Source organism: Prosopis cineraria, unplaced genomic scaffold, assembly GCF_029017545.1.
Source record: "Prosopis cineraria cultivar Desert tree isolate PC_DT_omini unplaced genomic scaffold, ASM2901754v1 PC10, whole genome shotgun sequence".
Taxonomy (NCBI): domain Eukaryota; kingdom Viridiplantae; phylum Streptophyta; class Magnoliopsida; order Fabales; family Fabaceae; genus Prosopis; species Prosopis cineraria.
The window spans coordinates 34,594,067-34,608,887 of NW_026555341.1; the positions used below are offsets into that span (position 1 = coordinate 34,594,067).

The 14,821-nt window shown below is 34.0% G+C and overlaps 3 protein-coding genes across 3 annotated transcripts; all 3 read right to left on the reverse strand.

Annotated features, from left to right (window-relative positions):
- Positions 1 to 187: 187 nt before the first annotated feature.
- LOC129322887 (universal stress protein A-like protein) lies at positions 188 to 2,500 on the reverse strand. The gene is made up of 4 exons (XM_054969339.1): positions 2,081 to 2,500; positions 1,779 to 1,870; positions 822 to 940; positions 188 to 456 (listed from the first exon to the last, which is right to left on the reverse strand). Exons 1-4 carry the CDS (start codon positions 2,268 to 2,270, stop codon positions 375 to 377), a joined length of 483 nt encoding a protein of 160 aa, XP_054825314.1. The 5' UTR covers positions 2,271 to 2,500; the 3' UTR covers positions 188 to 374.
- A 2,053-nt stretch (positions 2,501 to 4,553) lies between these two features.
- On the reverse strand, positions 4,554 to 9,079 carry LOC129321839 (acyl-acyl carrier protein thioesterase ATL3, chloroplastic-like). The gene is made up of 5 exons (XM_054967767.1): positions 8,755 to 9,079; positions 8,006 to 8,106; positions 5,226 to 5,335; positions 5,045 to 5,140; positions 4,554 to 4,964 (listed from the first exon to the last, which is right to left on the reverse strand). Exons 1-5 carry the CDS (start codon positions 8,943 to 8,945, stop codon positions 4,848 to 4,850), a joined length of 615 nt encoding a protein of 204 aa, XP_054823742.1. The 5' UTR covers positions 8,946 to 9,079; the 3' UTR covers positions 4,554 to 4,847.
- Positions 9,080 to 12,794: 3,715 nt separating this feature from the next.
- LOC129321336 (transcription factor bHLH75-like) lies at positions 12,795 to 14,358 on the reverse strand. The gene is made up of 6 exons (XM_054967078.1): positions 14,068 to 14,358; positions 13,836 to 13,967; positions 13,652 to 13,717; positions 13,441 to 13,509; positions 13,268 to 13,348; positions 12,795 to 13,016 (listed from the first exon to the last, which is right to left on the reverse strand). Exons 1-6 carry the CDS (start codon positions 14,299 to 14,301, stop codon positions 12,918 to 12,920), a joined length of 681 nt encoding a protein of 226 aa, XP_054823053.1. The 5' UTR covers positions 14,302 to 14,358; the 3' UTR covers positions 12,795 to 12,917.
- Positions 14,359 to 14,821: the final 463 nt, after the last annotated feature.

The following is a 14,821-nucleotide window of genomic DNA, read 5'->3' on the forward strand; positions in this document are numbered from 1 at the left end:
GGTTTCTTTACTACAAGGACAGTGCAATAGGCTTTACGAACAAAGTTGCTCATATTTTGTGTAACCAGTCACTTTTTAGATTGAGACTTGAATTTTGACAGTGGGCAACTCAAACCTGTTATATTTCTGTTTTGGTTTTTAATAATGAGTAGATTCTTCATTACGCATTTCTTGCAGCTAAGAAGAATTAAAAGCTAAATAACTGAACTACACATACATTTGACTTCAAAAATTTGACTTGGATATACAGAGAGATTATCAAGAAAAATAATTCACACTTGGGTAATTCAAGTTTACAGGGGCAAGCAGAATATAAACATTGTCCCCCATCTTAGTCATTAAAATGGATAGCAATTCATAGTTTTTTGACTCCTTCATGAAGCTTTTTTCTTTACAACGAGGACAGGACACTTGGCATGATGAGCACAATAGTTGCTAACGCTTCCCAGAAACGCCCTGTTCCAACAAGATATATTATCATCAGTATTTTCTATCTCAAGATGCAATAATAACAAGCTTTCTAGATAGGAAAAAAGCTCATATTGCATCATATTAGGGTATAATAATTTTTCCTGGAGGTTCTTTCTTGCTCATGTGATTACTGTCCCTCATGCATGAATGAATTTCTGATAGTTCTGTAAATTTTCTACTCTTCATAGGCAGAATATGTAAGCATATAATAATCATAGAAGATATGATATATCCTCATCAATTTTTACCAGAAACCTCATCAATTTTCTTTTATGCAAAAATTAACGGGAACGCTGTCAACTATGCAAACACTTGACAAAAATGAATGAAACAAAACGAAGTTTGAGAACCTCTGTAGTGGTCCACGGCCGTGGCTGCCAAGCACAAGTAGTTGGACTTTCAGTTTCTCCACTGCTTCACAAATTGCTTCTTTAGGACTTCCACTTTCTGTCAGTGTCTCTGCATCAATCTACAGGAACAAGACATGAGATCCTATGCTCATATACACTGCACACAGATGGTTTTGCTCCTCTTTTTATTAAAGCCAAGGCATGTTGAATTAGAAGCTTGAACACAGTTCATGAATTCAATATCCAAGATTCACAATGTCACTTCCAATATTCCTTGACCAGAATATAATCAGCCTGACATCCATCCATTGGACATCATTCTTGGAAAACTCAAGTATCCACAACAGTCAGAAACAAAGCAAGGGAAAAGTTGTAAATCAAAAGGCACACGAGCTCTTATACGGCATAACAATGGTTAAATTTAACTCTAGTTTGTTTCTTATAAATAAGTCCAGAGGTAGTATCATGTAAAAGTGGCTTATACAGACACAGCAACTCGTTGGAACAGCAGAAACCAACCACGTCTGTAATAATGCCTAAGAAGAAATGGTGTCACTTTTATCCAAGGGTTTGATTGGCAAAAAAGAAAACAATTAGAAAGTAAGAAACGGATCTACCAATACATAAAGAACTATAAACAACAACAAACAACCTTATAATACTAGGTAGAGTTGACTATATGGATTGAAAGACACTATTGTGCTCTGTTAACAACCAAATCTTTGGATATATTATCAACCAAAATATCTCTTTCACTAACTTCATTGAGTGTCCTCTTTGGTTTTTCTCCCCAACTCTTCAGAGGACTCGAAATTGTCTATTCAATCTTCCTCACTGATACTTCCAACCGCTTTTTTTGTACATGTTCAAACCATTTTAGACGATTTTCTACCATTTTCTCTTTATAATGCCACCAGAATGATGTGATTAAGGGGGAAAAAAAGAGGGTGAGCATACCCCATGTTGGGCACAGATTTCCTTAGCTTTCTGCAACAAAGCCAGGGTGAGCTTCTTTCGGTTTTCCTGCAAGGACTGTATCAACACGGGAGCTGTAAAACAAAAGGAAAACGTAAGAAACTAGGTTGGAGAGGAGAAGGAACAAGCAGGCTCTCAATTTTAGTTGTACACAAGAAAATGAAAGTATTTATCTAATTCAGTTGATATAAATGATATAAACTTGTGAATAACAATGATTTAATCTTCAATTGAAGGAGAAAACTTCGGAAGTGTGGAAGAAGAGAGAAGTAAAGGAAACGTACGGGCAGCACCGAAGGAGGAAGCATAAGCATAACCAAAATCGTCAACGGGTTGAGCAGAGAAGATGATGAGCTTAGAATCTGAAAGGATATGAGCAAGGTTTTGCAGAGCCCATTCCAGAGCGTATCTGCTGCATTCGCTTTCATCTATGCCTACCATCACCACCTTCTTCTCTCCTCCACCTTCTTCCATCTCTGTGTCTCTGAGTGTGTCCGTGAGCTTCTTCTCTGAGATATGGTCTTTGAATTCTGGTGGGGTTCTCACATATCTACCATTCTTGCCCAACTGTCAAACTCAGGAACTATTTGTCTGCGAATGATGTGTCGTAAGTCGTTAGTTTGCTCGTGAAGTTGCTGAATCCGTTCATGCCGTGAACGAATTTTGTTTCGGAGTATCGAACTATTGTTCTTTTTTGAAGTTTTGGATGAGTTAATAACATAATGTTGAATAGTTCAAATCCGTCGCTATTTGTTCTTGAGCTGGCTGACGCAAACGCGTCATCATTATTGGATGTACGGAAAAATAACTGGAAATTGGCCTTCCAAGTCAATCGATGAATGCTGCTAGTTTTGATGTTTCAGGAACTGCACGTTGTTTAAGCTAGATTGGGCATTGGCTTCAAGTCTTGGTTTTTGAGAAGTTAATAGACACTACCACTTAGAGTACGATATTTATTTCAATCCTATTTAATATTTATAGATATTTTAATAATTATTGTATTTATTTTTATCTTTTTACATCTATTAAATATTAAAAAGGTTATTAAATATTAAATTATTTTATTTTTAAAGAATATAAATATATAAGAGGAATAAAGTAAAAACTTGTTGATTAAAATTTTCTTTAATTCTAGTAAAAATATTTAAAGTTATTTGCAAATAAGATCATAGAAATACTCACAATGTTTTGATTCTCATATTTTCCATAACATTCTTTCTAATCAAAACAGTTTAAGTCAAATAAATTAATAATCTTTTTTTAATGCTCATATGGTCATGGATATGAGAGATTCCCCTCTCATATTGAAATGTTTTTTTCCCCCATATTCGTCTCCACGCCTCAACAATTAGCATGGAAGGAAATACAAAATAATATTCTTTTTTTTTTTTATTCCATCACCCAAATCATGACAAATATGAAACATTTTTACCTCCCAAAATCCTGAGAAATATGAGATATTACTATCCATCTAGACTAATCCTGATGTGTTGTGTGAGACTCTTTTTACCAACAATGGTCTCATGAATATGTCAAGAATGCTTTCAATATTTTTATTTAGCACAATAACATATTCCAAGATTAATGTAAAAATTGGTTTAAGGATTTATGAGTAAGGTTATAACAACTACTCAGTACCTGATGCAAGCCAGTATTGCGCTAGTGTGTCTGATGCAACCCGATCAAATCGAATTCTTCCATCTCACCAAAATAAAATTCTTTAGTTATAAAACAAAATTTTAAAAGGAGCAAGCCTAATTTAAAGCACATGTGTTTATGGATATTCAATAAAACTTCATACATAAAAAAGTTCATTTTCAATCACTAGTCTTAATTCCAGGTTTTAAAAAAATTCCCACATTTATCAGCTACTTGGTAGATAAGCTTCACCCACACACCCACGCCCACACAACTGCATTTTCTGGTATCAAAATGCCTAATTGAACGGTAATGAACTAGAGAGTTATCTATGGATCATGTTCTACTCGAAAACCAGGGAACTATAACTTTTAAAATTTGTCACGGAATTTTGTCTATTTTTTAACTTAGAAAAGGTTTTGGGGAAAAGAAAAAAACAGAAGAAATGAAAGTAGGTCAGACAACCAAATATCATGTTAGCCATGACACAGCAGAGCTAGCGGAAGCGGAAAGTCATAAGAAGTTGCCTGCATATACAGCCATACAAGCCACAAAGATAAGAGTGATAGATATAAATCAAGGAGCCTTGATAAGAATTAAAAGCACTCTCTGTTATCTTTGTTCTTCCGGTGAGGAACACAATCAGGAAACAACATCAAACATGATATTTGTCGAAGGAATTAGAGACTAATAAAATAGTAATATCATTCACAAGATCCCCATTACATCCTTAGGACCTTATTTAGACAGAATATAACTAAATTCTGAAACTACCATTTTTACCCCTAATTTCCCTAATTACCCTTACTATTCCTAATTCCCATGTATCAAAGTACTACATTAATCAACAGCTAAAAAGCACCTCTTCTGAGTTTGATCATTAGGTGTGCAAATCTCTAAACTGCTGCTTCTCCGTTCTTCACTTCATTGGGGCACATGACACAATAACTTGCTATTACTCTCAACTAGAAGAAATTCTTGAGAATCACCAAAACAAAGCAGTTACAAGGATCCGCAGGAATACTTAAAACCCCTAATTCTCCCCCTTATGAGTAAAAGACGATGACAACCGATGAATCTAAAGAATTCTGAAAAACAGAACATAAATGAAAACGGATATGCACATTCCTTGTCCTCTTCAAATTTTTACCAATCTTTGCATTGGCTGCGGCAACCTTCGTACAGATGCACCAAGAAATCAAAATGTAAAACAATTTAGATATATTTAGTTTGTATCGGAGATATTTTATAATTTTTGAAATTAGTTTGCTGGACTTGTCTCATTGAGCCATCTCATTCTCTTTCCAATTCCCAAGCTGAATTGAAGGGACATGTATTACTAATTATCTTCTTGAACATTTTGATAATTGAGAAACTGCTGCCATTGACATTCTTTTTGGAAGCAGGCTTAATTTAAGAGTCATCATTTCGAAGGAACTTTACAAATTTAGATTTCATCTCTGCTGGAATACGAACAGGACGGTAATTTTTGTCAAGCCATACAGCGGCACCCTTGGCTTCCAAAATCGGCTGCCATCAAATTCAGAAAATATCAAGAGAAACTATCAAGAATGAGGAGAAAGATTAAATTATAATTGACAGAGACGAACCTCTAGGCTTGGCAGCTTAAAGATGAAATGATCGAAGTACAATCGAGCAGCTGAAGAACCCGAAACTCTAACCCTTACAATAAACTTATCTCCACTCTGGTTGCACGTTCTTAGAATGAAATCAAATATTAGTAAATAGAACTATCCTTAATAAAGTTGAAACAGAGCATTAAAGGCTTACCCTTAGAGGAGCAAGGAATTTGAGTGACAATTCTGACAGGGCCAATGCATCACCACTACGGGCCACAGCATCAGCACTAATACCAATACTTTCTAAGAGTTCGTGACGACCTTATGAGCAAATTGATGCGCAAACAATCAATTTACGGATGTAAGCTAGGAAGTAAGTGATGAAATACAAAAATTAATATACTTTGAAGAAACTTCCTATAGGAAAAACCCAGGGTAGTAGCTCATTATCATTGTATTTTGCTTGTAAGAAACTTATCCAGGAAGAAGTAAGTTACTTTTATGTTATTTTAATACTTTCGTAAAGAGAGAAATCTGAATATTAACTTTATCTAGCCAAGTTATTAAGGTTTCCTTAATAGGTAAGAAAGTGAGTTTAAATGGACGAGCTTGCATTTGTAATGGGACACCTTGATGAATGTAATATGTGATTGAGATTTCTAATAGCTCTTTTCTCCCTTTGCGTTTCTGCCTCTCCTTCTTTTGCTCCCCCTACTATTCTGTTCTTCCTTCTCATTTCTCCCTCTCTTTGTTTCTATTTCTCCCTACTCTCTCCCTCTCTTTGTTCCTGTTTCTTCCTACTCCTAGGCTGTGCCTACTGCTGGAGAACGGAGAAAATTCTCCAGAGAGTCCAGTATACTCAGTTTTTAATGCTGCCAGAGCCTGAAACCCCATTTCCTGACATTAGTTCACAAAACGACCACCACCATCATTGATAGGAGAGGGAATTTGGTCAGACCCAGAAGCCACAACGCTTTCCTCCATTGCATGCACCACCACATGCCGGTGGAGTGCTCTGCGAGTGGTCTTCACGTGCCACATGCACCACAGCTACTGCTTATGACTTCAACGCCAATGTGCACAGTTCCAGAATCTTATTTTTTGGCATTTTTGGGCGCTTTCACAGAGCTTTCTACAGTTTTGAGTAATTTGAGAGTCCCAAATCATCATTTAGAGCATTATTTGGGGTAAAAACATTTCATGTTTTGTGGCTTTTAAAGCTTGTTGGCCTATCTTATGTGCAAGAAATCATTTCTGAAACTCTATTTTTTTTTTTATTATGTCCAAAATTCTTAAAAGTAATTTTGAGAAATCTGAAACGGATCAAAAGGAATATGTGGATCAAAAAATTCAAAAATTGAAGGAGTATATGAATAGTAAGTTTGATGAACCCTTAAGGGCTCTCAAATGTTTAAGCCATCAAAGGGGCATGCAGATAACTTTTTCCAGACAGGATTATGATATTTTCAAGGCACAAGAGAATGGTACCCTCATCAAAAAGCCTTCACCTATGTCAGCTATACAAAAAAAAAGATCCTAACAGCACTAGTGGCCTTGAAATTGGAAGCTTAGCTTTGGAAGAATTCAAGGCAATAACTGAGGCTAGCACAAATGTTATTAAGAAACAAGAGAATGATTCTAATTTAGAAGAAATCTCCATGAAATATGAAGGCATGAGTGTTGAATTGAATCAAGGTTTCAAATTGGTGACCAAAGATCTTGAGTCATAGGCCTTAGAGATTTTTCAAGTTAGGGATCTTGACAAGAGGAGTGTTCAACTTTGTCAAAGTCCTACTTCCAATCATCAATGTGCTACACCATTTGCTGCAAAAGTTGTTGTGGTTATGAAAGAACATATTGTTTTCCCATTTGATAACAACCTCTATAACTACCTTGTTCATTGGAAAAGTTTGCCAAATCACTATGATCACTATGAATTAATATATATTGAAGAAAGCTCCTATAGGAAAAACCTAGGCTAGTAGCTTATTATCATTGTATTTTGCTTGTAATACACCTATCTAGGAAGAAGTAAGCTGCTTTTGTGTTATTTTAATACTTCTGTAAAGAAGGAAATCTGAATAATAACTTTATTTAGCCAAGTTATAAAGGTTTCCTTAATAGGTAGGAAAGTTAGTTTAAATAGACCAGCTTGCATTTGTAATGGGACACCTCGATGAATGCAATATTTGATTGAGATTTCTGATAGCTCTTCTCTCTCTTTGCGTTTCTGCCTCTCCCTCTCTTGCTCCCCCTATTGTTCTGTTCTTCATTCTCATTTCTCCCTCTCTCTGTTTCTATTTCTCCCTACTCCCTCCCTTCATTAAGATCTATGCAGGTGTGTGTGAGTGTCTACTACATCAGTAAGCCTCACAGTTTTCATTCAATGTAGAGTAGACAATTTAAGATAACTATACCATGGAACCCAAATCATTTCAATTTGAAACTTTGTAAAACTTCTGATGATGAGAAAACGCTCTCAATCATACATATTATATAAGTAGTATTATGTCGGCAACAACTCCATCAAGTAAAATATACAGGTTACTCCTCCCCAATTTATGAACAAGATCGGATGTAAAAGATTGTATAACAAGTACAAACAAGAGGCTATAACTCCAAGGATTGTATATAACTATCTAATACTTTTTGCACTTTTCATGAAAGTATGTGTACCTTTATTATCATAATTAAGAAAGAACCTAGAACTGTAAATAATAAGACAATCATGCATAGTCTTTGGCCATGCGATATGTTATCAACAGACAACAGAATGATCTTCAAAAATCATGATACATGGTTTGTTTTTCTTTTCAAGTAAAGTTGTGAATCAAATATAAAATATTGTCATATATCATTTATGATAAGTATTCAAAATTCAGATAATAAAGAAGCATTTATTGGGATAACTCATATTGAAAGATAATAATTCAGTCAGAGAAACAGTTCACGGTGCTGGGAACTGAAACGTACAAGCTCATGAAGTCTCACCATGTTGGCAATAACTTGCATAAACAGCATTGTTGACCACACCATACTGATCCAGCTCATAATCACGGACTTTAAGTTCAACATCAAAGAACCCACTCATTCTGCAAAGTCACAAGTCAGTGTATGAGCAAAGCCTTCATCATATGTTACAGTATACATATGACTACGAGCTTGTAAGAAGAAAATAATGTGTGATCCAATGATTGACTGAGTTCCATTTCAATCAACTTAATGAACTAACGCAAAATGTAGTGTCTACCTAGAAGTTCAAAAGCTTCCCTAACATTTCAAAATTTCTTTTTTAATTTCAAGTCAAGAATGTGGGAACAAATATTCCAAAGTAATCAACGTATCTGAAGCCGCTCAAAGAAAAATATATTACTTCATCCAATAGAATATATATATATATATATATATATGTAGATTCCTCTCCATCGAACGTCAGGAACCCTCCCGGTGTGCAAAATTGCATACACCAGGGTAGGCCAAGAGGATTAAATAAAACTTAGCCGCAGGCCATCAATTGCAAACAGATAAGCTTTAATTCCAAGTTCCTAACATGGACATAAATGCTACCAGAAAAGTTCAGTTGCCATCGTAAGCAAGTTTTTATTTCATCCTAAAGAAGCTTTGCCACCCAGGTTCCTAGCTTCAATTTCAAATTCCGCTCTATCAAACAGATAAGACAAGCAAGGAAGTGAATGACACAGAGAATAAAGAGTAGTCATGTCAGTGGCAATCGCAATTACCCTTTCCCAGCTTTCAGATCAAAAATTGGTGGGGAAGTGGAGGAGCTCCTCACCGGGATAACTGATCGGAGCGGCGGCGGCGGCGGCTTGAAAGGCCGGTGGATACTCTGGAGAGAGGGTGTTGGGTGGCGGAGATGAAATGACGTAGGATTGAAGATGAGAGAAGGCATCATTGTAGCAGTAGCTATCATAGAGGAAGCGAATGAAAATGGCGGCAACACTTCGAAAGATTTAGGGATTTCCGTCGAAAATCAGAGGCGTTACAACCCATGCAGATGTAACTACTTTACGGCGACTGAGTGGGATTTTCTTTTCTTTTTCGTTTTTTTTTTTAAGCAAAGAGTGGGATTTTCATTTTAACTCTCTCTCTCCCCCTCTCGCGACAAAAGAAATTGTGGATTTGTCATTTGTTATTTATCTTATATAAAAAAAAACTTGTCATTAATTATATTATTAAAAAATGTATGCAACTGGATTTAGTTTCTAAATTTTATTTGGAAAAACTTAATTTTTATAATTTATTGATTCTGAACAATGCTTGATATAATTCATTATCTATAATTCTTCCATTCAATAAAGTACAATGCTTGAGTTGTATTGAATTGAGCCAAAATGTTAATATTAAATTAATATTTGAGAGAAAATTTAGGAATTAAAAGTTATATTATCTTTTAATATTATCGACATTTTAAAATTCATTTGTTCTTATTTATTAGGGAAAAAATATATTAGATATATAAGACTTAGTGTCCAAGTCTTCTCTTCAATAAATGAATGTACATTATAAATGATGAATAATATATTATAAAACGTGTTCTTCCCACAAATGAATTTTTTGTTTTGATTAAAAATGTAATAATCAAAGGAAACGAGAGGCTTGGGTGGCCTAGCCATAACCCATAAACTGAATAAGTCGGAGATGGTTTGAAATATTCATTGGGTCAAATTGGAAGAGTTCTATGGATCTTCACAAATACATTGAGCCATATATTGTATTTACTTCTATAGTGCTTAGAGTACACGTCCAAAATATTTAGTTTTTATAGATATTTTCAAAATTCACTCTTATTTACTAATAGACGCTCGGTAGAATTAGCAAGGGTTACTATTGGCATTCCTTAAGGTGATAGTTCGAACCCTAGAGAGTAACAGACGCGATAATTAACGCGACCTCCAAGAGGTTTCCCCGCGGGGGGTTCGAATTAATCTGGAGCGGGCAATGAACCCAGGATATTCTAGGATATCGAATGGTTTATATCAAAAAAAAAAATTCATTCTCACTTTCTCCGTATGTATGTCATTTTTTTTGGCTAAGGTATATGTTATATATGTGGATGAAATTGAGAATTTTCTTTTCTTTTTAAAATTTAAGATGAGTATTTAAATAGTGAATACGCAATTGAACAAAAAGCATGGCTTAATCTCAGAAAGAAGGGCGCATATATATATATATATATATATATATGCAAATAATTCAACTGATACCTATTAATTTCCAATGTAGCAATGAGTTTATTGGCGTAGCATTCCTATAGGACTTTGAAAAGACATAGTAACAAGAAAGTAATGTACTGTAATGATCTAATTATAATTATATTGCAAGTTAAGCAAAAATGTAAAACTTTTTGATAGAATCACAAGTGAGATCCAACAATTAATAAGTAGTGTTTTTGTGGGGTAGAATCTGATCTCAATGCTGTTGCCATCCCACTTGCCAGTTCAATTTTTTCCTGTAGGACGTGTCACTTATCTGAAGTGTCCCTTTTAATCAAGTTTTGTGTAATATATATAAAAACATAATAGGACCTTAATTGGTCCCTCCAAATATATATTTGATCATTAATGCAACGTACTTGCCCTTTCACGCTCTGCTTCATCGATCCCACCGATTCAATTTTCTCGTTTGGTAACTCAGATGTCACCATCACCACTATGGGTCATATCTAAGTACACTTATTTTTTCGGTAAAATAATATCTAAGTATACATACTTTTAATTTGGAAATAAATTGACTATATGGATTTGAGTCCAATCTTAATTACTAAAAATAACTTCATTATCACCATTTTTTATGGTTAATTAAAGTGTATTTTTATTTTTAAAGTATTTTTCAACAAATGAGATGCATAGCATATGACGAACCTTGTGACACTCTAAACCTGTTACTTCTAATATCACATGTTTTAGTAAAAAAAAAAAAAGTAGGGGTATTGTTTGCCCCATATTATTGAATAAGATAGCAGTTGCTTTTCTATAAATACTTTATTAACCCAAAATTTCTCATATAGACATTCCATGTATTATGAGGCCAAATTTTCTCTTATGAATTAAAGATTAACTTCATGTGTCTGATCTATTAACTTGATAGTGAGGTGACATTGTAACATTTTGACACTTGAAGAACAACGTAACATATCCCAATTTGTACTTCAAGATGATTAATGCTACTCCCAAAAAAAAAAAAAGCTTCTTCAAGAGCAAAATTATCCTTCAACCCTTTGTTTTAATCTACTATCTATGAACTTATTGTCGTATCAAGTCATTTAATCTTAGGGGAAATAAAAAGACATTCATACTTGTTTAGTTTAAGAGTTCCAATTTAAGGGATCCAAAGCTAGACATTTAGCGAGAATGAATAAGAATCTGTCTTAAATATCTTTGTAATGACTAAACAAACTTTATCTGGAATGTACTAACCAAAAAACACACTGGAATAGGCTTTTATATCCTCTTATTATTAAATGGGGCTGTTACTAAAGCCATATTGAATGCTATACGCACTTCACACTAACATGTCCCGTAGCTTTCACTTGCAAAATGAATATGTAAGTTTTAAAGTTTTCAACTCTCTGTAATGTGGCCAAGATGATGATCGCCGACAGTACAGAAATTAGAGGCATCGTTTTCAAAGGTTGTCAAACTCACATGTTGTCCCTGTCAAGGTAATGCATGAGAAAGGGATTTATCTATACATGATTATTTAATTTTCTAGGAAGTTGGACTCTTCATTGTGATAGTTTTGCTTGCATTCACAGCCCTATGGGGACCAGTTTTCATTAAATTGTGAGCCACATGAAAGTGATTGCATTCTCGTATCAAACTTTGTTATTTGTTAGTTAGAGAAAAGATAGATACAACAAAATGATCTTTTATAACATATTGCAATTGAAGAGATATATTTATTAATACCTAATTAGTGGATTCAATATGCTATTCAAATTAAAGTGCAGGAATTAATGATCACGTTAGATTAGCTCAAATGATAAGGAAGGAATGTTGTGTAGATAATGATGAATGTTTAATAAAAAATACAAGAATTCATTCCCAATGATAATTGTTTGGATGATGATGAGTGATCTCATAACATATCACAAATGAGTCATATTCATATATTCTATTAATATAAAGAAAAGTATATATCTTTATAGGTATGTTTAATTTGAACCAGAAGCTGTGTGTTTCTGAGCAGTTGAGATCAAATTCACATATATTTCTTGATGTTCTCTAATTGGTCGTCCTTAGAAATTGTCATTTTTTTATGGTTATTCTCTACAATATTTTATATTTCACTCTTTTTTTTTTCCATCAATCAAAACCCTTTGCAGACCTTTTGAGAGCCATCAGCATTCATCTGCATACCGATTCTGATATTATCAATTAATGAAGTAATGGACATCCAAATAAAAAAAAATGCTAAAAAAACGATCAATAAGTATCCATGCATATTTGAAGCAATTTACATCACTCAATTCGAAAGTAAAATATCGCGATGTATCTGATATTTATCAGTCAAATATTAATGATTGGAGCTTCTTAAAAGCGACTCTTTGCCGATATATATATATGTCAGTCATAAATATCATCGATTACACAATAAAAATTGCGACGAAGATCATAATCTCAAATAACAGTGACCATCATAGTGTTTTGGAGTTTCTGGTTAAAAGGATCGTATCATTTAGATTTGCTTCTCAGTAATGTTCCCACTTTTTGACCCACCAATCCTTGATGTGAAAATTACAGTAGTACACAGAATATGATTAAGAAAGGAAAAGCCTGCAACGCTTTCACCATTCATTTGTTAGTCGCAGCTCGTAGTTTCATTTTCACATATATTTATGTAACAATATGCATATAACGTACGATTTCTCAAGTACAAGATATTAATGAAGTGGCCACGTAGGATTGCGGTAAGGGTACCCCCTATAACCTTCTTCTCCCATCTTCTCCATCTCTTGGACTTCACAAGTATTAATATTCCTCTGCAATACCGAAACTCATCAATGGCTTTCAACTCATTAATGTACGTATTGAAAATAAAAATGATCATTAAACCATTAAGACACTGGCTTCGAAGCTTAATGGTTAAAATTATAATCGAACTATGTTCAGACCAGTCTATTTCACTAAACTGGTTGAGGCACTAGTTCATTGTTTTACTGATTCAACCAATTATGATCACCAGTTTCAATACCATATCTATAATTATAATTGTATAAGCAATACTGGGTACCTGTAAGGGTTCGGTGACATTGAACTCAGAAGATTGGAAATCATAATGCATGGTTGCTGCTGTAAGCTTCATGGAAAGAAACTGAAATGAAGGGTAAATATTAGTTCAATATACTTGGGTAATGAAATTCTCCTTTACCTCAAGAGGCTATATTCTGATATATATTCTCTCACCTCAATCTGTTGTTGCAGAGATTGAACATAATCTATGATCACATCTAACATGACTGCCATACCCATTGTCTGCAAGTTCTCATAAAAGGCATGATCGAGTTATCTTTCTCGCAAAACTGAACTAAGACGTGTGTGTGTGTGTGTGTGTGTGTGTGTATCAGAAAGGATATGATGGTTAGAAAATCTGATATATCTGATACTATATGTAAACCTTGTAGCACCCTGGGACTAATTCTTGCAAGCATCTTAACTTTTCATTGATTCTCTCTCTTCTCACCTAGAAAGAGCAAAACACTTATCATTTTCTGGGAATACTATATAGACTCATGATTTCCATAGGATTGCATGAGAGATATATAGGATTTGTTTCATTTTATATTTTGAAGAAGTTTTACCCTTTCTGCTAAACTGTGGCTATCAGTTGCTTGGCCTCTTTTCGCTCTCACATGGATGACGTCTTTTTCTTTCTCTTCATCATCAACCTCACGCCTGTTACTGTTTCTCTTCCTCTTGCTGATAACCAGGTTCTGCAGAAATGGGAACAAATAAAGATGAGAAAGAAACAGCACATAAATTAAAGTAGATGATATGATACACACACACACACACACACACACTGTTCTTAACCTTGTTCTTTTCAGCAGCAAGAGGAAGAGAAGGAACCAGTAAGGTTTCTGATATAGGCAACGTTTCTGCATCTTGAAGAACATAATTAGGAGAGATTGATGAGTGAAGAGCCTGTGGATTAATATTGGTGTGAACGGGAGGGATATTAAGTTGTTGATCCGGGAATGAATCGTTGAACAAAGCCATGAATTCTTGAATATTATTGGATGAGGAATTTTTCTGCATCTTGCTCATGAGCTTTGATTTCTTCTACTATATATCTCCTCAAAGCACATCTAACTTGGTTGGATAAGGAGATAAAGGTTGGTCTTGAATCTTGATGTTGATAGTAAATAAAATGACTTTTTTCTTTTCATTCACCTTTTTCATATAAATCATCAGTTTTAGCTTTTTTTTCTTTTAAAAAATATAAAACCATGTGCGGCTGGAGGTCCCGGCCCGGATTTGAAATAAATCACATTGATTAAAATTTTTTAATAATTCAATTTTCTATAAATTTCATATAAAAAATATTACCTTGATGTCAGTAAGATAATCTCAGCCCATCTTAGTCACAAAAATACTTATTATAATACTCTTATATTAAAAAATATAAGGTATTTTGAGTTTTTTAAAGTACAATTAATAAGATTTTTTCAAAAATATCTTTAATTAAACAGTGTAATTAATATATTTTTTTAATTCTGACATCATATTAAATAAAAATAAATATAAAAAGAATGTGTAATTTTCAAAATAATTAAATAACTTATCG

Excerpts from the sequence above, each read along its gene's own strand:
- LOC129322887 (XM_054969339.1), bottom strand. The coding sequence starts at position 2,270 with ATGGAAGAAGGTGGAGGAGAGAAGAAGGTGGTGATGGTAGGCATAGAT. Across the intron at positions 941-1,778 it reads AAATCTGTGCCCAACATGGG|ATTGATGCAGAGACACTGAC; the intron begins GTATGCTCACCC and ends TTGTTCCTGTAG. Across the intron at positions 457-821 it reads GGCCGTGGACCACTACAGAG|GGCGTTTCTGGGAAGCGTTA; the intron begins GTTCTCAAACTT and ends TTGTTGGAACAG.
- LOC129321839 (XM_054967767.1), bottom strand. The coding sequence starts at position 8,945 with ATGATAGCTACTGCTACAATGATGCCTTCTCTCATCTTCAATCCTACG. Across the intron at positions 5,336-8,005 it reads TGCAAGTTATTGCCAACATG|GTCGTCACGAACTCTTAGAA; the intron begins GTGAGACTTCAT and ends TTTGCTCATAAG. Across the intron at positions 4,965-5,044 it reads TTAAGCTGCCAAGCCTAGAG|CCGATTTTGGAAGCCAAGGG; the intron begins GTTCGTCTCTGT and ends ATTTGATGGCAG.
- LOC129321336 (XM_054967078.1), bottom strand. The coding sequence starts at position 14,301 with ATGAGCAAGATGCAGAAAAATTCCTCATCCAATAATATTCAAGAATTC. Across the intron at positions 13,510-13,651 it reads TAGTCCCAGGGTGCTACAAG|ACAATGGGTATGGCAGTCAT; the intron begins GTTTACATATAG and ends GAGAACTTGCAG. Across the intron at positions 13,349-13,440 it reads CTCTGCAACAACAGATTGAG|TTTCTTTCCATGAAGCTTAC; the intron begins GTGAGAGAATAT and ends CCTTCATTTCAG.